Source organism: Atractosteus spatula, chromosome 28 (assembly GCF_055471065.1).
Source record: "Atractosteus spatula isolate fAtrSpa1 chromosome 28, fAtrSpa1.hap1, whole genome shotgun sequence".
Lineage (NCBI taxonomy): Eukaryota > Metazoa > Chordata > Actinopteri > Semionotiformes > Lepisosteidae > Atractosteus > Atractosteus spatula.
The window spans coordinates 6,540,905-6,563,429 of record NC_142733.1 but is presented as its reverse complement, the minus strand read 5'-3'; the positions used below and the strand labels follow the sequence as shown (position 1 = coordinate 6,563,429).

The 22,525-nt window shown below is 43.6% G+C and overlaps 1 protein-coding gene across 1 annotated transcript; it reads left to right on the top strand.

The window, feature by feature from the left end:
• The first annotated feature begins 8,264 nt into the window (after positions 1-8,264).
• On the top strand, positions 8,265-20,526 carry lpla (lipoprotein lipase a). Its single transcript, XM_088907409.1, has 10 exons — positions 8,265-8,533; positions 9,945-10,120; positions 10,954-11,133; positions 12,063-12,174; positions 13,082-13,315; positions 13,591-13,833; positions 15,514-15,634; positions 16,712-16,894; positions 17,266-17,373; positions 18,060-20,526. The coding sequence occupies exons 1-10, from the start codon at positions 8,443-8,445 to the stop codon at positions 18,109-18,111; spliced, it is 1,500 nt and encodes a 499-aa protein (XP_088763535.1). The 5' UTR covers positions 8,265-8,442; the 3' UTR covers positions 18,112-20,526.
• Positions 20,527-22,525: the final 1,999 nt, after the last annotated feature.

The window sequence follows — 22,525 nt, the reverse complement described above, 5'->3', positions numbered from 1 at the left end:
GTCAATTTTTTATAATTATTTTCAACACGCCAGGGCCTATGATACAAGGTAGGTCTTCGCCTCCACAAGTTGAGATGATGAAAGAGTCTTACACACAGGCTGTTTGGAGACACCACTTAACCCAGTCCTGTTTCAGGAAACCAAAGATCCCATTAAAACTTCACAAAAGTGCATGGAGCATGCAAACTCCACACAGAAGGACCCCTCGTCTTGAATCGAACCCAGAAATCAAGAGCTGTGAGACAGTAGCACTGCCTATCACTCTACACTACAGCTCAAGGTCTTGATGTTTCCTAGCCCAAGAATGTTTTACTCAGCCTTGATAAAAAGCTTATCATCTTATTACAGGATTTTGTTTTTTTACCCAGTGGTCTAACACATCTAGAATTCCATTTACACAATGACTGGTAATACAAAATCATCTGTGCATTCCTACTTTCTTGCATCCTAACACCAAGTTTCAAACACAGTTTCCCAATTTACACTGCTGAGGGTTTTGAATACACGTATCAGGTCCCATTCATAGCCTTCTGTGTTCGAGACTAGAACCCCAGCACTGAGGAAATAATAAAAAAAAACAGTGCTCTTTCATGTTGGGATGATGGTCCTAAAAGGATCCACACTAGTGGGAACCAGGGCTAAATACTCCATCATCCTACCGATTCAAAGCCACTATCCATTAGAGAGGGTAAATCTTGTCCATAAAGCCTGCAAGACTGGAGATATTCAGCAGTAAGGTCTCCAAAGTAAGAGCAAAGGCATACTTAAATGCTTTGGTTGGTGACCAAGAAGTGCAGTTCAACTTCCAGTTCATTTTCTGCATTCTCCGTTATATCCAGAAATCTGGTACAATGCTGCATTGACATTCTTTTCACAGGGGGCCATGTGTTGAACCCAAGTAACGAAAAGAGCATGAAACTGATTACATGATCTTAAAGCACACCACAGACTCACAGACCTGCAAGCCATACTCGCTCTTGTATAAATCCTGTGGCAAAAGCAGATGCTGAGCAATTTACATCTCAAACAAATATTTAATCTGTCATTTCAAAACACTGCACTGGCAGTAAACATCACTGCACAGAAAAAGTCTTTGATGCCTTTTCTTCTACAGGTTATTTATACAGTAAGTTGTTTTTTTAACTTCCAAACTCTGCATGATGAAAAGTCAAAACGTGGGTTTGGTTTCATTATCAGGTACAGTGCGAGAAAATAACTTGGTGTATGATCATGCCAACCTGACCTTCGCCCTCAAAACAAACAAAGAAAAAAAAATCTTAGGGAAAAGTTAGCAACTCCGCTGGACACTTGCCTTCCTCCTCTGCAGTGAATTTCAGGGTTGTGTCAGGAATAATCACAGACTGGGAGCTCGCAATGATAATTTCTGTTTTGCAGTGTTCCAGTGGAAGTGTTTTCCTTTCCAGATCGTGGTCCAGCCTGGGCTGTCACACATGAGCTGTTGTTTTTTTGCTGACATTCGCAAAAGCCAGTGTGACTGCAAAAAGTACCAAAACTTAAAGTTATTTTCCCCCACTTCCAATTTCTTTAGCATTATCTAAACAGCAGTTTTAATGCAATAATGATTCTCAGCTTTCATACAGCATTTTTATATCAAAGGATCTCAAAGTAGGGTGGCACAGTGGTGCAGTGGTTCGCACTGCTGCTTCCCAGAATAGGGGCACTGGGTTCAATTCTGGACTTGGGGTGCTGTCTGTGTGGAGTTTGTATGTTCTCCCCAGGCTAGTGTAAGGTTCCTCCCACAGTCCAAAGACATACTGGTAGGTTAATTAGATTTGAGATAAATTGTCTCTGGTGTCAGTGTGTGGCCCTGTGACAGACTGGTGTCCCATCCAAAGTGTACCCTGCCCTGCACTCGTTGCCTCTCCCATAACCCCGACTTGGATGAAGTGGTGAAAGTAAATGGATAGACCCCAGAATGCTTTTCATAGGGGAGGGGACTCACTTCAGCCACCACCAAGGTACAGGACCCAACTAGTCCAGAATGCAGCTGCCATCCTGCTCTGGCAGCCCAGCCGCACTGCAGAGAGAAGCAAGAAATTTCTTCACCCACTGAACTGTGGGAACTTTAGGCCTGAGTGCACAAACCCAGAGTGGAAATTAGCCAGGACAAAATGCGTTAACCTTTGGAAACTGTCATGGGATCACATCCAAAGGAAGGAATATGTGATATATTGCTTAGTTTAGCTTAGGTAATGGATGGAAGTCCTCTGGCAGCTGGGCCTCTCAGGTGCAGTAGTTTATTAACTCTTTTTGCAACTTTCTCCAATCATATTTATCTAGCGCAAATCATGGGAAAGAATCAATCCGAATGATTCTTGCTTTTAATTAACCGTTTTCAGTGCAGGATTCCATGGGATCCATAAAAAAAACTGGGAGGATTTTCTAACCGTTTTGCGAGAGGGGGTTTTGGGAACGGAGCCAGCCTTTCACAGAAGGCGAATCATTTGGGATCATTAATGCCGCTGACCTGTGGCTAGACACTAGTAAATCTTGGCAAGGCAACTCTTTAATGTGTAACATGAAGCTGGGCTCAATAAGAACTGTCAACACTCACCATTGTACACAAAACCACTAAATGTCAGCCAAGCCTCAACTCCAGACAGTCTTTAATTAACATGGCGATTTACCTTAAAGGCAGAACTAGCGAGCTGTGCCTCCGATCCTCCCTTACACACATCAAATCTTTCAAATACAGCAGTAGACATTCTGACTAGGTTGAGTGCGACAATGCCGAGAAATATCCACATGCCAGTTATGCAGGTAATGTCATAATAATGATAATGTTTCTTTATTGGCCCTATACAATTTCTTGCATTTTCTTGAATTTGTCTTTTCACATACCCCAGCTTGCTCTCCATGAGACACACAGACAGGGAGAGAAGCTGGGGGTCAGAGCACAGGGTCAGCTGTTGTACAGCGCCCCTGGAGCAGTTAGGGTTCAGGGCCTTGCTCAGGGGCCCAACAGAGTAGGATTCCTCTGCTGGCTGCGGGATTTGAACCGGCAACCTTCCAGTCACAGGCACAGATCCTGAGCCACAGAGCCACCGCTCCGCCCAATGTTCTGCAACATTCATAGCTAGTTTGTTTGTTTTTTTTACAGTTCTAGTTGCTTTGAATTGATCTTATTATTTGATAGACAATCAAAAAAATGATGACAATGGGTGTGTGGTGGCATGGAGAGAAACCACACTACTTTCACATCTCCACCAAACGGAAGAGTGGCCTTCTGTCGCTTGTGCGATTGGTTGGATGGAAATGTTTCAGGAAATACCGAATAGTACTCCAGTACATCGAGTTTAATAAATGCATCAGGTTCATGTAATCTGAAGCGCTGCGTTCCAAAAACACAGGGTGAAAAGCTGTACACGCCTGATAAAGGGGGCAAGGTCGTCGAATTTTATTTCTCGCTTCTAGCTGGAACATGATTCTGCAGGATTGCACAATTTCAGCCGAAAATGGACATTTTCACAATACCGAGTGAGGGCTGAGATCCAGACATCACGAACGATTGTACAATGCGTCTGTGCGTTTCACAAGATCGCCACAGAAAGGGAGGCCACTCGGGCAGCAAGGCTACACAAAGGTTGCCTGCACCTCAGTGGTACAACTAACAGCCGTTTAAGCACAAAAAATGTATTCAGCACAAAATTCACTACACGCTTCTCATGGATAGACCTTTTACCCGAGTTTCACAGCACAGTCGCGCTGGTTGACGTAATTCGACAATAACCCGATGAATACGTCCTCTCTCATAACATTTATATGTAGACATATTTTAATGTATTAAAATACTGAAAAGACTTGCTCACGGCAAGATGGTTGATGAAGAACTGGCTCGCTAACTATTCAGTAGGTCCCCTAAAACTGCACCGAAATACTTTTACTGGAAAAACCCCCCAGACTGACCCTGGATTAGCAATGCAATGACCACGGACAGTGGAAGACCGATGACAAACAAGAGATCCAACGCATTCGTCTTTAAAACACAAAATAATAAAAAGGGTTATCAAAAGTGACCTTGAAAAAAAAATATATATATTTGGCAAAAAATAAACTGCCCATTTCTGAGCCTCCCAGGCGAGCGAGTAAACTTTGAAACAGGTCTGTCGTCAGAACGTGGGATCTGTACCATAGCCTCGCTGACAATTCAATTACAATTGTTTTAGCCTTCATCGCCCATGGCGATATAATCACAAAGCAACAACAACAAAAAAAAAGTTCCCCTCGGGCAAACATTCGTAAATCATTTTTCCCCCATTCAAAAAGGCCCAGATCCATCCTGGTAGCGTGTTTTACCGACTAGACTTCGCTAGTCTCGTGTGGACATTGGATTCCGTTTGTCCATCATTATCGTGATATTGTATATTGATTATTTAAACATGTCCCCGTATATAGTAGGATTTTACGCAAATTTTAGAAAGGTCTGTGTAATGTTTATTTAAAAACCCTTACAGTATTTTTTTTTTTACACCAGACCTCGTCACATATTTAATCATACACTAAAAATAAAACACTCACTGAACACCACAATCTAACTGCTCTCCAATGCTGAACAATTCCTGAAGAAATAAGACGTATCAAGCGTCTCTAAATTAATAAGCATATTGTAACGCAACGGGGGCTCAGGCGGGCGCCCTTGCCGCATTAGGTCGGCCCCATCCCGACTGAGGCTCGAACCCGGGACTTCCGCGTCTCTCTGCAGCGACCCAGCCCCGTGAGCTAAAGAGAGATCTCTCCACAGCCCACTAGCTGTGGTCCTGCTATCACAGGGAAGGGCGGTGACGTCACCTGCACTGGTACGCCGGCTCTTACACAGTGCCTGTCGGCCGTAAGCGTTACACTATGAATCGTACTACGGTAAAACGGAAACAATTTATCCGAAAAACCTGATTTCCTCCCATCTGATGACCATTATCTGGCGGGATGAAATCCGGATTACATGGGCTCTGCTGGTTCCAGGGTATTCCTCCATTTCCTGCTTTTTATCCACCTCCTAATCGCGGGCTAATTAAATTCAATTTTAGAAGCAATGTTTTAAATTTCCTTTCAGATCTTTGACATTTTAACGGAATTTTTTAACTGGTATCAACGCTAAATCAAAGTCTATGTTTTCAAGACCGCACTCGTTCATTTGTGTTGGTTGAAACGCAAACAGCTGGACCTCTGTAGAAAGACCTTTCATTTGGGGAGGCGTCTGATACGTTGTCATTCCAATCTGAGCACGTTCATCATCCAGTAATTAATCCCCTATAGACAGAAATAGGGAAGCAAACTCACAGTTTTGAGGAGAGATTGCGTACATTTCTGTACGCTGAATTTGTAGGAACGTCATTTTAAATCAAGGACAATACAGAAAGAGGTAAGTAAGACTTCAAACAATCAATTAGATTAATTAGAGGCACCAATCAATTAGCACCAGCGATGACCAGCTCAGGTGAAATGAAAACCGACAGACAAGCGCCCTCTAGTGTTGGGGTTGGTAACAACTGGTGGATCGGACTAAGCGGCTATTGACAATTGGTGGGTAGAAACCACAGTAAACACACATCTGATTTGATTTAATTTTCTTTTGGTGTCCTACACAACTGTGCGAGAGCCCAAACTTGATACCATTGTTTGCGCAGGTGCTCTCCTACTCTTTCCGTTGGCTTTCCATAATGTGAAACAGCTTCCCCAGTTCTCGCAAATGTGCGTTGTAAAACGCAACAATAAATTCGCCGTGTCGAACTGCAGCCCGTTTCGGCTTCGTTTCAATCGAAAAAGCCACCCCACCCTCCAATAGTGATTACATGAAATGAGGCGAGGTTTTAAAAATAACACAGCGACAGAGCTGCGTCCAGCCCTGGGAGCTGGGAGTATAATAAATAAAATATAAAAAATAAAAGCAGTTGAGAAAAGTTGCTCGGGAGCTGCGAGACTCTCGGCGGCGCGCAATGTCAGCCGGCGGGCGCGCCCCCGCCGCTGTCCAGGCTGTGCCAAGCGCCGCTCCCGTGCCAGATGGACAGGATTAGCGGAGTGTTATTCAATCCAGCTGTTCTGTTCAAGGCTCCGCTCGGCACACCGCGGCCCAGCCAATAGCATAGCTGGCTCGGCCGACACACCCTTCGACTGCCCTCTTTCGGGAGGCAAATCTCTGTTTCACCCCCCCCCCCGCCAAAAAAAAGTGTGGAGAGACTGAGGAAAAAAAGGCTACAGAATATATTGAAATGCCGAGTCCATTGTCTGAGCGTTTTTCATCAGTTTCATCAGTCCGTTACGGACATCGGTTAGGACATCGAAAAAAAGTACGATAAAGCAGTACGATACATCAGTCTACCGCGCTATTCGTTTTTGATTTATGAGACCCGACACTTATATTCAAGTGTACACCGACAGACGTGTCAAATTAAAGCTAATTCCACGCTAAAGGAGAAACACAACGTTTCGGGTCTTCCTCAAGCGAGAACTGCAGGAGGCTGGACGCTGTTTCTTCTTGTTGAATTAAACTTCACTGCCCCCCCCCCCCCCTCTTTGCAGCCAACGCAGCCCCTCCACTCGAGCGATCCGCAGACATGTCAGTGGTGTGGTTTGGATTTCGCCACCCAGGTATATAGCTGGGTTTGCCGGAGCAATCGGGCGGCTGTACGCCTCATTCAGGGGTATCTCACCTGGGATTTGAACCCACGACCCCCCACTCCAGTCAGGCATCTGAAGCATTTAAATACTTATCGGTCAATAATGTGCGCGGCCGCCTGCAGGGATGTTGTGTTGTCTTTCTACAGTGTGATATTTGTTCCGCCTACAGGAACTGCAGCTGTAACGGGACAAGATAACCGAGGTAATAAACTGGCAGTCTCACTGTAAATAAGCGTTGTTGTAGCCTTGAGGAAACGTACCAGCCGCCCCCCCTGTAGCGGTCCCGGTACTCGTTGGCAAACAGCAGCCTAGGAGAAACGGCAGAACACGGACTCGCACCCCGGGAAGCGAACTGAGCCACCGGGACGCACGGGAGCGATCAGTGTTCTTCCGCAGGTGAAAGACAACTATCAAGGCGATGTAATGCCCTGAGGGTCCAGCCTAAATTCTCTCTGTAAATCCATACTCATGTCACACACACACACCTGTAGATTTCAGAAATCCTTCAATAAAATAGCGGATAAATAAACGCTTAGGAATGACATGCATAGACAGTATGTGTCAGAAATATACTTTTGTGCATACGGTATGTGTTTTAAAAGCAGGTTTGATTGCAATTCAATAACGCATGCAATCACTTTGACCGAAAACAAAACGCACTTTTGTTCCATTAAAATCTAGACCGAGTATCGTTCGGTCTGCTGTTTTTAAGAGCGAAGTCGAATGAAACTGAGGACTGACAGCAGCCTTCAATACCAACTCGAGATTCTTCTCCACAATGACCGATATTTACATTTTATCCAGGTTGCGCAGCTCGGGTAAACAACCGAGCGAGGCTAGCGCACAAGTACGCCCTGGGTTTAAAATGGACATGTTCATTTCACTCGGTTTCTTGTGCTGTCACTGACAGCTTTCAGACCTGAGTTTCACACGCAGTCTAACTGAACAGGTGTCCTGTTCTACAGTAGATTAACTACTTATTCGTGGTAAAAATAATTTGACATTAAAACTAAGAAACTATTCAAGAAAAAAAAACATAATGATCTTTTGTAAATTTGTCAGATTTTTTTTTTGCATTGTTGTAGTCCTTTAAAATGTAAAAAGTGCTTCAATATTATGGCAAGCTCTCCGGTTATCAGAGAATATTTTATTTTCATGTTATGTGGAGATCAGTTTTAAAACTGATCAAGCTTTTGCGTTTTGGTGTAGTTACTGGATGATGATGATTCTATTTGTCTTGTTACCTTTTCCACAAGATATATACAACAATAAGGTTTGAGACACTTTACCAAATAAAAACAAATCAACATTATATCGAGCAGAAATAAAATATATAAACCCTGACTGAACAGGTAAGTCTTTACATTTTTAAAAAAACTGTAAAAGAGTTTACATTTCTCAAATTGGCAGGAAGTGAGCTCCAGAGCGGATAAAAATTTAGAAAGTTAAACATAAATGAATACATTCTTTTTTTAAAAAAATCTGTTCCACATCGGTCTTCATTTCTCTATAATATCAAGATAAAAAAAGAGCGAATTTGTGGCCGATCACGCCCACGGCGTTTGAACCAATAGAACTGGAGTTATTTGCATGGAGTCCCGGGTTTAACATAAAGCCAGGCTTGGGCAGGCGAGCATTGCACATTTTGTGAGGAGGTCGAAACCTCAACTCACCCTCCAACAGCAACAATTGCACTTTCAGATACTGCACTTTAACTCATTGTCCCGTCCGTTCGGATTACAACTACAAGCCCAGACCCTCTGCGCCGCATTCGGACCGCTCTGCACCTCTGAGCCCTATAATATCATGGGAAAGGAAAGCCTGCTGCTATTTCTGTGGATATACGTCGCAAAAACGTGGGCCAGCCTTGCAATCTCGACTGAAGCCACCTCTTTAAGTAAGTGAGAGCTGCGCGTTGCAATGAAATATAAGGGTTTTAACTGTTAGAGGAGCTGATCTGAGTCATTTCTAAAAACCCAACGTGTTTTCTATTGTCTTGGAAGTTAAAGAATGCTAGAGCGGTTAGCGGTTAGGGCTGCAGAAAGCCAGCGCGATTGACCGAGAGTAACCCCAGGCGGGTAGACGGAGCGGCGAGTCAGAGCTGGCGCGCTGGTAGGTTTGAGACAGGGGACCGTATGGCGCTCGCCTCTCTCGCGTCTGTTTCGGAAAATCGTAGTTGCGCGGGCGAAGCCACACCGGCTCATGTGCTAGGCGCACTACAAAACGCGTACCACCAAACTAGACGTGCAGGACTTAAGTGCAATCATCTGTTTTCAGGGATTTTCTCCCATTTGGTTAATTTAGCCACCAGCAGATTTTCCACACAAAAAAACCACACACAACTACTGTTTTTAAATCTATTCAACATCTGTCATCGTAATCTACAATTACAACTCTACATATGTGATTAATGTATGTTTAATAACAAATTGTAAACACGGACAAACTCATCCGCATAATGTAAGCACAGTAGTTCCTTACTGCAACTGTTGGCTAAAGACAATATTTAATTTACACTTCAATCCGTTTATAATGGAACCATAATCTGCTTGAATCATGATCTCTTCCAATGAACTGAGTTGCTATATTATTTTAGTCACCGGAATTTAGATTACAACTAACCTAAAGGGAAAATTAATTATTACACACACTTTGGAAGGGGGGCTGACAGTAGTTGAGCAAAGTACAATTTGGGACTGGATGTATTCTAGTTATTTTAAGATACTGCTTTTCTGCCAATAGACGGCAGTGTCACGCTGTATTATTGCAAGAAATATCCTGCGATGGTTGAACCGTTTAAATCTGCCGGAGAGTATCAAGCGAAGCTTGGTAACTCTGACAATAATTAAGGGCAAAAACAAAGAATGTTTAAATTATTAAAAAGTTAATAAGAGGCGATGTGCCGAGGACACTCGAATCGATGCTCATACTGCGTCTATACCTGTTTAAATTACAGCTACATATTAACAGGATGATTACACCTCGGTACACAACCTTACGAAGCGATCAACTATCCCTTCTTTGAACAGCGCACACACTTTAAAATACACATTCGATGAGGTTGTGCAGCTTGTTGGATTGTGTTGGTCTTTACTCGGAGTTCCCTTTCCACCGAAAAACTGAAAAGCTACGGACATTCGTAAGTTCGAAAATGTATGTGATTATGCTGTAGTTTGAGCTCGTGTAAGCCTATAGTGCAAAAATAATTTGGGATTTTTAATAAGTATTAAGAAATCGGTTTTCCCGTTCTACTGCGTTCCGGAATTCCCCATTTACGGTTCTGGTATTGTATCTCTCTCTCTCTGCAGGCAATACCACTGACTGGGTTGTAGACTACAGTAACATTCAAACTAAATTCTCCCTTCGAACTGCGGACGAGCCAGAGGACGATCTCTGCTACCTTGTGCCTGGTCAGCCCGAAACGATCTCACAGTGTAACTTCAACCCCGACGAACAGACTTTCCTAGTCATTCATGGCTGGACGGTATGTCGCTGGATGCCTTGCATTGCGCCGGAAAAAGTAGGATCGGAGATGTGCATTCTGTTGCATTAATACCGGTCAGAAACTGAAATGCTACCATTTTTAAATATGGGTAGCGCAAAAAAGTAAATAATAATCCATGTGTATTTCCAAAAGGAATTCAGAAGGAAAAACAAGTCATTCTTTAAAAAAAAGAGAAAACGCTGGAAGAGACAACGGCATAACCCAATTTCACGTAACTTATAAGATAAACGAAATCCACAGTTCTCAGCCTTTATATTTCTCTGATTTGGAACTCTATACATCAGAATACACACCAGCACCACACCGGTGCTGTTTGAACCTTTATTTTTGAAACCATTAATTCCAAGAATACACACCTAATCAGCACCTGTTTACCTTAACAAGCTGATGCAACAGAAAAACTCAAAGTCACATTAAAAGTCACTGGGACCCTGAATGCTAAAGTATTTATTGATATATTCAGGTGAAGAACTTTAAGGTTAAAAGGTTAAAAATGTGTGTAAGAGAAGAGATAATGTTTTGTAGCTTTATGCCACTGTTTGAAGTTGAAATACTTAAGAGTGTTAAGAACAGATTCTGACCTAAAATGGGAAAAGAGTACCCTTGTGATCTTTTGAGATCGTTCTTAGAAAATTGGGGAAAACGGGCACTTTGGCAATATTTTCTCACTAGGAAGCATGTTGCAATAAGGAAGCCTATCTGAGCCACGGGATCTTAAGCTGTCCTTGTTCATGCAGTGTGATGTTAGCATGTCGCAGTAAACAGAGAGCAACACAGGCACACCTCCACTGACCCAACCTTGCTGTCCCCAGGTGACAGGGATGTTTGAGAGCTGGGTCTCCAAGCTGGTATACGCCCTGTACAAGAGAGAGCCCGCCAGCAATGTCATCGTGGTGGACTGGCTGCACAGAGCCCATCAGCATTACCCCACCTCTGCAGCCTACACCAGGCTGGTTGGGCAGGACCTGGCCCATTTTCTCAACTGGATCGAGGTGGGTACAAGGACCCCAGAGCCAGCCCTATGAGCCTGATCGCCGGGGTACAGTGATTACACCCGCCTCGTTGAGTCAGAAATGAAGAGAGTTCATCCTGCTGCTGCATAGCAGAGGGGAATCAAGTATTTCTTTCTCTTCTTTGACTCTACCACCTTTCTCAATCCCATGCATACATACAGTACAGCAACATGATCGTACTTCTCAGAGCTCTTTAAATCCAAAGAAAAAAACAGTTATAGGTAACCTATATGCTTTTACAATGGTGTCAAACAGCCCACTGATCTATACTGTTCTAGGATTATTATTATTATTATTATTATTTACTTGGTGCACTTCCTGCAAAGCTGCAGGTCCCATACCAATCCAGTTAGTAGTGTCTGTAGTCATAATTTGGTAAGTGCTGTCCTTTGTAAATTAGAGTAAAAGGAAAGGACACTGTTACTTTAGTAATTCCAGTATTAGCTAAACTTTTAATAATGCATATTTTACACTTTCAAGCATGCCTTGACAGATATAAAAAAGTTCAGAACTGGGCTGAGGTTTTTGTTAAAAGGCGAGACCACATTTCGAGTGCAGTAGTAAAATTATATTTCCCTCACGTACAGTATGTTTCTACAAATGTAGATTCAGTAGGTATGCAAGCATTGGTAGGCCCAACAAAATTTCAGGCATGGTCAAATTACTGCAATGAAGTCCCTTTGCAAATTGCCAGACAATTGCGCAGTTTGTTAATTTTTTCAACCAAATCAGAACCTGGCAAATAATAAAAGGTTGTTGTCAGTTTTCTTTTTTTTTCATTTTTTAAAAAAGTGCTGCTTCTGCACAAAACTGTTTGGCAGTGTACTGTATAAACATGTCCGACTGAGCAGAACCATAAAGGTTCTGGTTTGCCTGCGTCAGCACTTGCCTTACCCTCTTCTCTTTAGGCTGAGCTTGATTACCCTCTGGAGCGCTCTCACCTGCTGGGGTACAGCCTGGGTGCCCACGTGGCTGGCATTGCAGGGTATCTGACCAAGAAAAAAGTCAACCGCATCACAGGTGAGTGAGATAAGGATCCGCTGAACCTGCAGTGCCTGTCTGGTTCTCCTCAGCGGTTGTGTAACGAGGAGCATCATGAGGCAGTTTCCACTATAGTTCATTTCACATTACAGAGTACTTACAGAGTCCCTCAGCTATAAAAAAATCTCAGAGGAACAGTGCAAGTTTTGTTTACATAACCACTAACTGCCCAGGAAGTGGTGTGGTCCTATTTAGATTTAAATCTGTTTACAGGGAAAGCTTGCCAAGAAATCATTAGACCATAAAAGTCACTATCGCTGCCCTTCACATGACACGTAAATGTAACTTGTGACAGCAAAGATGAAAGCACGGAAAAGTTTCCTTTATGCAAGAAACACGTCGTTTTCAATACTGCTGTTGCTCCAATCTCCTTATGACATCACTGGCGAAGTCTGCCAGAAATTCCTGAGACGGAGATTTAGGATTATTTCAGTGTTTAGGTTCAATAGAAGCTGTACTTTCAGACTAGTCTGGTTCTCAAAGAACAGGAACAGCAACACTGTGAACAGGAACAGCTACTGTGATCATCACCAAACTTTCACAGCTTAAACCCCTCTCTGGGTAGTCAGTAGCAAAGAGGTTAATTCATTGACGATGCCCTGCACAGCAGCCAGGTAGTCAGCACTATTGTCTTACAGCACCAGAGTCCCTAAAGCTCCCAGAGGCATGTAGCTTAGGTATGATTGGCAACTCTGAACAATCTCTTTCTGGTGAGGTGCTCAAGGGGTTTTCCTCCTTGAGGGTTTTGGTCCTTGTAGAGCCCGAACCACACGAGCTCGATGTCTCTTTCCTGGCCTGTGATGTTCGGATAGGGTATGCAATTGCAAGCAAAGGCGTTGTGTCTTTTGCCGAAGTGTCATGTTATCGGTCTGCCTTGCCCTTACAGGTCTGGACCCCGCTGGCCCTAACTTTGAATACGCCGACGAGCAAAGCAGCCTGTCTCCGGACGATGCCGAGTTTGTGGACGTCCTGCACACCAACACTCGGGGCTCCCCAGACCTGAGCATAGGAATCAAGAGGCCCGTCGGCCATGTGGACATTTACCCCAACGGCGGGAGCTTTCAGCCAGGGTGCGACTTGCACAAAGCGATGTACATGATTGCTGCCGCTGGCTTTAAAGGTAGGGAGTCCCTGATTGACCGCCATCCGCCCCTAGATCCCAAAAATCATTAGAATGCAAAAAGAAATTGGATCAAATCTCCTTCAGCAGCAGGGCAATAATCCAAGTCTTTACTGTCATGTTTGAGTTGAATTTCGTTGTAAGGCAAAGCAGGAGAAGTGGTGCATCAAGCCACACAGTCAATTAAGAGGTTTACACTTTCCAAGCGCTTTGCTGAATTTGCTTCATCTTTCCCTCCCCTCCTCCCTCTCCGTCTCTCCGGCCCGCCCGCGCAGAGATGGACCAGCTGGTGAAGTGCTCCCACGAGCGCTCCGTCCACCTGTTCATCGACTCGCTGCTGAACGAGCACAAGCAGAGCCTGGCCTTCCGCTGCGGGGCCAAGGAGACCTTCGACAGGGGGCTGTGCCTGAGCTGCCGCAAGAACCGCTGCAACACGGTGGGATACGAGGTCAAGAAAGTGCGCAGCCGCAGAAGCAGCAGGATGTACCTCAAGACCAGGGAGATCATGCCTTACAAAGGTGAAGGGGGGGGGGGGGTGTCTGTGGCAGGAGTCAGAGCTAAATCCTCTGTGTGCTGCAATGCAAAGCAGGAGCAGAGGTATCTGTGGAATCAGGGGGGAAATCACACCCATGTTAACTCAAAGAGGACTGAAGTAAAGCAATGCTGTTCATAGTCTCATTCACCTGTAACGTCTTGTGGATAAAACAAAATTAGATCCAATATTGAATGGAACGCAGCTTAAGAAAGAAACCGATTCTGAGCTGATCTGGAAGACCACAGTGCTGAAGCTAAAAGAGAGATTGGGTGCAACAACATGGTGTCATTTCTTTTTGTGACTACAACTGTAATGCCTAACTCGGGCACGTGAAGTTACAATACACTATCTCTGCAATCTGCAGTTTCAGAACCATCTGTAACGCCTGACCAGACCTCAGCCTGGTACTTAAGGCTTCGATAGCTGCCTGCACAAGCACTGCTCGCCGGCAGTGGAACTGAAACAACAGTGCCCTTTACCTTTACTCCAGTTAATAGAGGACACACCTTGCATAAGATATGAACACAGCAGGCATGACAACACGTCCAGCTCTGACACCCTTGTGCTAGACTGGTACAGAGTGGCATTCCTGCAGTGAGAGCACCATGTTAAAAAAAAAAAAGTCAGGTGACGATGAGGTTACTAGGAACTGGAGCGAAGAGCATTCTGGCTACTGCATTATAGAAACACAACACCCTGCTCGCAGAGGGGCTGGCTGAAAGCACAAACTCGGTGGCATTTTATGAAGTAGCTGAAGTAATGTGAGCCACTCTCGCTGCCACCCCCCCAGCTGGAGTGAGCATGTCTCCTCCATATCTGTGTACCAGCATGCATTTTATTTTAAAGGCAATAAACACCGAGCCTGTAAGTATGTGTAATCTCCATTATAAAAGAGCCATTGTCATAATGAAGTGCTTGTCAATTATACCCTTCAGCATGTGAATAAATCTGACAGGGATAATTTGATAAGCTTAGAATCTAAATCACCATCTCTTGTCTGCCAGGATATCTTCACCTTTGCTTTCCAAAGTTATGCAGGAATCTGTCTTGTCCCTTTTTCCCCCTCATGAGCGGTGAGTTGTGGTTACTTTACTGCTTAGATTGCAGGCTCATCGTCATTCAGCAACACTGTAGCTGATCTCCTCATATGTGCTCCAGTACAGTGTTCCCACACCCTCTTCCCATTGTGCTAAACATCATTTCAAGGCAGGTGCTGTGGGCCATTGGCAGTGTGGTTGTGCAGTAGTTAGCATTGCTGCCTCACAGTGCTAATATCCTGGGTTCAATTCCTGGGGTGCTATCTCCGTGGAGATTGTATGGTCTCCCCACATTTATTTCAAGTGCTCTGCTCTGGTTTCCTCCCACAGTCCAAAGACATACTGGTAGGTTAATTGGCTTCTGGGAAAACTGACCCCTCTGTGAGCGCCTATGTGGCCCTGTGATAGATTGGTGTCCCGCTTTGGGCCCGTTGCTTGCTGGAATAAGCTCCAGCAAACTCCGAGACCCTGTATTGGATAAAGTGGTTAAAAAATGGATGAATGGATGACTGGGATGGTTGATCTGGGGTCTTTGCCTCCTCGGGAGCTCCAAATTAAAAAATGACGGGGTAAAATACGTTGTGCTCTGTGGCAGGGAGATTACTGAAAAGGCATTTCTTTCACAGTTTTCCACTATCAGATCAAGCTCCACTTCTTCAGCCAGAAGAACATCAGCTTCACTGTGCAGCCTGTGCAGGTGTCTCTCCATGGGACCCAGAATGAAACGGAGAACATCGCACTTGTCTTGTAAGTTGATCCACGAAAAAAAAAGCTATCCGTCCACCTTCCTTGCTTTAGCAATATTAGCAACATTCTCATTGCATCTTGCTCTGGACAAGCTTACAGTGACCTGACTGTTAAAAGTCTGCTTCAATCCAATGATGTGTCTTTACACTGAGAATTATTCAAAAAGGATGGGATGGATTATCATGGCCACACAGTGAAGACAGAGACTCTGGGCAAAGTTTGAAGGTCATAGTTTGTAGTAAAATCACACACAGTCCTAATCGGTAGCTGTTCTTTCAATTCAATTTTTGTAGCAAAACTGATTTTACTGAAAGATCAAAACACCTTTGTTAAACTGGCCTTACTGTTTTGCTTTATTACATTTTTGGTAATACAAATCTTTAGCATTATAGTTATACACTGTAGATATGTGTCTTACCCCTGGCCCACATTCAGTACAATACATCTCCATGTGTTCCATTTTAAAGACCTAGGAAGGATTAAAAATGGGAGGGGGCAATTTGGCCACTAGCACATGTAGTTACTATCTAACTGAGGATCTCTCTCATCTGTGTTTTGAAAGAAGCCAACCCTGTTTCGGACTCTGGATTGGATGGAAATCTCTTTTAATCCAAGAGAAATATTGTTTTCGACTTCAGGATGGTTTTGCTGACAAATCCAGCTTGCTTGTTGACTCTGCATGCAGATTACATTGGAACATTTCTGCGGTGAAATGTCTGCTGCACAACCTGTACTTATTTGTGCTTACAAGTACATTGCGTTACATTCATCATCGCTGTGATTAGTGAGCAGGAAGGGCCGCTTCACATCACAATTCACGCAAACTCTTGCTCTCACCCATGGCGAGACCAGGGGTTTGCAACAGCATGGTGACTATACAGTACTTGCACAAAGCTCACAATTTTGTGCTTAATTCGGAATTAATACAGAGATTTAATAACCAGGCTGAGAAATTGGGACTGCAGTTTCCCTTAAATACACAACCACTTTCCAGTGCTGCCAAATGGCTGTTGACCAGCCATGAGCAAACTCATAAGCAAAGCCTGACAATTCCTGTCTCTGTCTTGGCATGCACAGACCTGCGATGTCCACCAACAAGACCATCTCCTTCCTGCTGACCACAGACGTGAACATCGGGGAGCTCCTGATGGTCAAGATGAAGTGGGAAAAGGATTCGTACTTCTCCTGGTCCGACTGGTGGGGAAGCAGCAGCTTCATGATCCGCAAGCTGCGTGTGAAGGCCGGGGAGACCCAGGCCAAGTAAGCCTGAGAATCAGGGGTAGACAGGAGGAGAACAGCTGGGGCTCATCGGATCACAGGCAGAGATCCGATGAGCCCCAGCTGTTCTCCTAATAGGGCTCATCAGAACTGAACCTGTTACAGAAGTTGATGTCAACACCTTGGAAGCTGCATGGCGCTGAATTCTCCCACAGCTTAGAACCAGTTCTTTGACTTGGCAGAATTCACCGCCGTCCAGCACTTAGTGGGACTCTGAAGTCAGAGCTGGCCGCGATCAGATCCTGGCTTGAAGGCATCTGGATGACGGAAGTGGACGTCGAGCGTCCGTTTTATTTTTGTTTGTTGAGCAACTTAGAAGGGACCGTATACTGACCCGGCTGTTTTGAATCCAGGGTGGAGTTCCACGCCCAAAATGGAGACTTCGCAGAGCTGAAAAGAGGAGGAGACTTCGCCACCTTCGTCAGATCCAAAGAAAGTCACGTGAGCAAGAGACATGCCAGGTGAGCCGCTACACGCACTACGTCAGGGAAGGCTCAAGTGATTTGAGTCAGTCCATACCTCTTGCTGTTTACAAAGTAACACCCTGAACCTTGGGCCCCCCAAACGCCCGCTGGCTTTTCACTCCAGCTTAGCTTTCTGCTGCGCCATCGAACCCCTGCCTGACTTAATACCAGGATTAATCTGAACTCTTCGTTTTCAGTTCCTTTACATGGTGGAGGCTGCCTTTGAACCTTTGCATTGTTCTCCACGACTTAAGAGCTCCTGTTTTTGAGTAGAGGGAAAAAAAACGCTTGCAAGAACGCCAGTCAAGCGACTCATTAATTCGGCTAGGTAAAAGCCTAGGCGACAAAATCCAGCAGGTGTGGAGGTCCCCAGGCTGAAAGAGCTGGGTGTACACAGGTGATCCTTTTGTGCTTCTGTATGAATGTCAGTACTAGCATACAGGCATCATATTTCAACTGGGCCCCTAGTTTTCTAGTTGTTTTCTAGTTGTCCTCACACAGCACGAATGAGAGGACTGAACTGCTCCAACGCAAAACAGATCCTACTGACAGTTTAAGAATTGATTTCTGTAATTGCCCAGCGGAGGAGTTAGGGAGGGAGGGTAATGGAGATTTATCGCCAACCGTGAGCACTGCTCTTGTCGTCATTCTGAAACGAGATCTGTCCTCCCCTTCTTTGGCAGGGAGCACAAACGTAGAATGTACGGCAGCCCCTGGGGAAAGAAGATGGACTGAGCCGCAGGCCGGACAGAGGAGCGCAGCATCGTAGGATCGAGACCGAAGCGAAGGGGCGGCTGGGAGCTAGTGTCTGGATGACAAGTTTGAATTTTGTTGTCTCTGGCTCGGATCAAGAGTGTGTGCTCTTCAGCGCCGGGCAATCTTTGTAGCCATTTTCCATCTGCCCTTCGCCACTCCTCTGCATCTCAGCACAGACTGTTGCTATCAAGTGACTGAACAGGCGTCGTTACACAGATCCTGAGCTTGGTCTTAGTTAGTTAACCGCAGCTTTGGAATTAAAGTTAAGGGAGAGGAAGAAAGAAACAGTGATCTCAGTTTTAGCACTGGCAATGTAGATGTCTCACCTTATTGGCTTTTATTTACATATACATTGTAACTAGGCAACTTATGCAATATAGCACTAACATTTTAAGAGAGCAGGCATAATATGTACTGGCTGTATGGAAGAATTTGGATTCCTTCTATCCTAAAGTGTATTAAGTGTTGTGCTGTTTGGCCTGTTTGAATGTACCTGTTCACTCTGCGCCACTGTGTATTAAATTTATTTATGCTTTAGAGAAGTGTATTTTTCTGTCCTTGGATGTGTGCAAGAGACACTGCGTGCTTTAAACTTGGGAAGCACAGACCTTTCAGCACACAAAGCTCCTTCCTTCAGAAAACTACGGAGGGTTAGGGTGAATCCAAAGGAATGAAGATTGGCTATGCTCAGTTTTGTTTTTTTTAAACCACAGGGACCAAAGCACTTTCCTTTTAAAAATTGCCTGTTTGTTCTAAGTGTTTATGTTGTACCTGGGCCAAGGACTCGTGTCAGCAGCACAGTAACATCTCTTGTGCGCGTGTGTTCTGCGGATGGTCACAGGCCATCAAGGTCCCAGCATGTCAATCAGTCACTTCGTCAATCAGATTAAGCAAGATCTCGATTACATTGCATCTCCTGGCCTCTGGAGAATAAATAATGTCCCACTCTCTGTTTGGACCTCGCTCAGAGTTTCTGTGGCTGCTTTATAACAGTAGAAGCTGATGGTAGAGGACCAGAAGGTCTTAATGTCCCTGTCTCTAAAGATTTGGACCAATATAAAAGTTTAAACCAAGGACCTTTTAGAGGGTCACAGTGGTTTTCCTTCTGCCTGGGTTCTCCAGTGCAAAATGGCTCCAATTAATAATTAAATTATAATCAATTAATAAATGTTATGCATCTACTTGCAGTAAAGCCCCGAGCTGTTTTATATGTATCTGTGCTTTTGTAATTTTCTGTAATTTTCTGTGTAATAATCTGTAAAAAGAGCAGAAGTAAAAAGTAATAAGAATAATATTTTAATTGACTGACACTATTGTTGGGCCCTCCAGGGACAGAGTTCGAGACCCCTGGCTTAAACCAAATGAAACCTCTCTGTGCCTAGCCAGGTAATACAGTCCCAGGTTATGCCTTTTGGATTCAGATTGTTCCTTTGCAGGGCGATACAATACACAGAGTGAAAAATCTACGGGGCTCATTAATTATCCGTATATAAAAACTGTAATTAAATTTCAGTTTTGTTATTTTTGTCCTTCTTCGTAAGAAAGGACTAAAATAAAACTATAAAGGGTTGAGAACCCTCAACACTGAAGTGTGGGTAGACTTTCCTATGCCACATAAATCATACATTTTGAGAATATTTCATGATATATTTATTAAATGTATATATTTGTATAATAAGCTGTATATAATATATTTTTGCTAGGTTTTCTGAGGCTATGTGTTCTTTTTGTGTGTTCTTTTTTTTTTTCAAAACAGCACTTGTCATTTAAAAAAAAACTGCTTTGTTAGGCCTGTCACACAAATTAAGAGTGATATCGCTGTAGTGTTGAGAAACCATCCAGGGGTAACGTTTCTGTCCAGCAGCTTTCACACTGTAGAACTCATATGCAGTGTCTTGTACTGAAAAATCCATTGACCTGTATTAAACTCGAATGATGCACAAAATCACGTATTGAATGTCAGCTTGTAAACTTTTGTGCATACTGGAGTCAACGTTGCAAAAACAGAGCCCCTTAAATGCATAGTGTTGCACATTAGGGTTCTGGATTTTAGAGCTTCACAATAATAATCTTTTTGTACAAGTGGGAAAAAAAGTCTCCTTTTGTACTACTATCTAATATCTTTTTTACTACTATCTGAAGGTAGTTTCAGACATGTACTTATGTCACTTTCAAAGAGGCCTATTTTTCGCCAACTGATACTTTTAGTGTGTGTGTGTAATTGTTGTCAGTCAGCTTCAAAATACAACAATTTAAAGGTCTCCCATTTCTCTGTCTTGTGGATAGCAGCAGATAGAAGTGACCTGCATTTTGAAGTTTCTGTTCGTTCTTTGCATTTCTGTTCTAAAAAAAATATTTATTGGGACTGTTTAATAAAAAATAAAATTGTGATAACCAGTTGTCTATTCTTTTTTGTGATTCATGTGGTCAGTTTGCTACATTTTTTGCTGCTATGTCGCTAAGTGAGTCAATATTTCTCACAAGCATTCTGTAAGTCTGAACAGGCAGATGGACTACAAATTGCACAATGTTGCCAGGCTAGGAAACAGGCTGCTGTGTCCTGTGACAGGACTGTTCTGTCCTGCTCTTGCGTGAACAATCAGGAACCCCTTTCCCAGCTCCTGACTGGTGCCTGTATGCAAAAGAAGACAAGTGCACAGGTGTTCCTGTAGAAAACTTGGGAAAGACTGCCCTTTAATGGAATAACATTCTCTTTTTTAGCTTTTAAATAAACTTTGACGAGTATGCTATGCTGATCTCTTTTGCTAAATTATCATGCAAGTAAAATGTATTCTTTTGTTTCTGTATATTTTTGGCATGACTATATAATATAAGGATTATTATATTAACCCAAGAATAGCCTTGACCTCGTTAACAGTAAGGAATGTAAGAAGCAGTCTACTCATGCGGATCACTGGGGGAAGGACTGAATTAGCTGGTAAGGGTTATGTGTCTTTCTGTACACAGGCATTAAACAACTGTTCATCTCAGCAAAGGTGTAACGCTTAATTTACTAAAAGTCATCCGGTCCCCCTAGGAAACGAAGGGACCTTAAACTGGGGGCTGAGTCTGCCTGCAGCCTGCAGCTTGCCCTTGCCAAACCTCCTTAAGAACAGTCCGATCCTCCTCTCCCAACCCCTATCTCCTGTGGCAGAAGGACAGCACACAGCTGTGCTTAATAAAGGCCGATAAGCATTTGTTCAAGGTAAAGACTTTCTTGGGAGCGCTTGGAAATCTTTACCAAGATCTGAGAAACAATAATAACTCAGCACTGATATTAAGAAGAGATAGAAGGAAGTGGATTCATTTACGGAATGATCACGGCAATTCACCAAGAAGCAAGCAACCTCCTACACAATGTAAATGCAAGTAGCAAGCCATCCAGTGTCTACCTTCATAAAAAGAAAATTAAAAATACTACAGCTTTGAGGGTTCACAAAAAAGGATCGACAATAGGTCCTTATAGTATAAAATGTGGATTTTATTAGTGCTTTGATCACGGGCACTAACTGAAATATCATTCAATAAATACCTTTCTTTGGAATACAGTATCAAAAAGAAACTTGTCTCATGTAGTGAACCTAGAACTCAATCTATATGCAAAAACAGTACTGCAGCTTTGTCTACATTTTTGAAAGGTGGTCTTTCTACCAACCAGAATCCACCTGAAAGGACGATGTCATCTCTCAGGCTCTACATTAGTCGTTTAGCCCGAGCTACAATGAACACAACTAACAGAAGTTCAAGCAAGTCCAAGTGGACTTTCCCAGGTAGAAAGATAAAGATCTTTGGAATAAACGCAAGTGAAGAGAAGAACAACAGAGTGCTAAGGCCTTTGCGGCACAGACAGTTATTTCTGGACTTGTCTTGTGTTCCAGAATTAAAAAGGTCTGCGACTGCCGTTCACTGATTGCCAGCTTTTGAAGCCAGAACTCTGGCTTTTTCCAGGAAACAGCTGGATGGGATCTTTGGATGAATTACCTACGATCAACACAATGAGCTAGATGGGACAATCGGTCTCCTCTTATTTGTCAAACTTTCTAATGCTGTTATGTTTTCTCTAGGCAGTCAGGGGCAAGGGATTATGCTTTGAATGAAAGACCAAAATCAGCGTGAACAGCAGTCATGCCGACAAAAATGCAGAGTATCAAATTGCACCACACTTTCCTAGAAAGTAACGTGCAGAGGCTCAAAGAAACTATTAAACAAGCCTAATCCATTGCTGAGAATGCATTACAACTGCAAGGCATTTTTAATAGGTTCTGTTTTTTTCATTTAATTGAAGAATATTTTCTCTTGAAGTCCCCTGTTATGCTCAGCTGGGCCTTGTCATGTTCCCAACCAGATCTTCAGGCATTGTCTCGTGAATCAGGTTGTTGTGAACCACAACAAA

What these genes read in the sequence shown, in the direction of transcription:
- lpla (XM_088907409.1), top strand. Translation starts at nt 8,443, where the DNA reads ATGGGAAAGGAAAGCCTGCTGCTATTTCTGTGGATATACGTCGCAAAA. An exon ending in GACTGAAGCCACCTCTTTAA is followed by an intron (nt 8,534 to 9,944) that starts GTAAGTGAGAGC and finishes CTCTCTCTGCAG; the next exon opens with GCAATACCACTGACTGGGTT. An exon ending in GAGAACATCGCACTTGTCTT is followed by an intron (nt 15,635 to 16,711) that starts GTAAGTTGATCC and finishes TGGCATGCACAG; the next exon opens with ACCTGCGATGTCCACCAACA.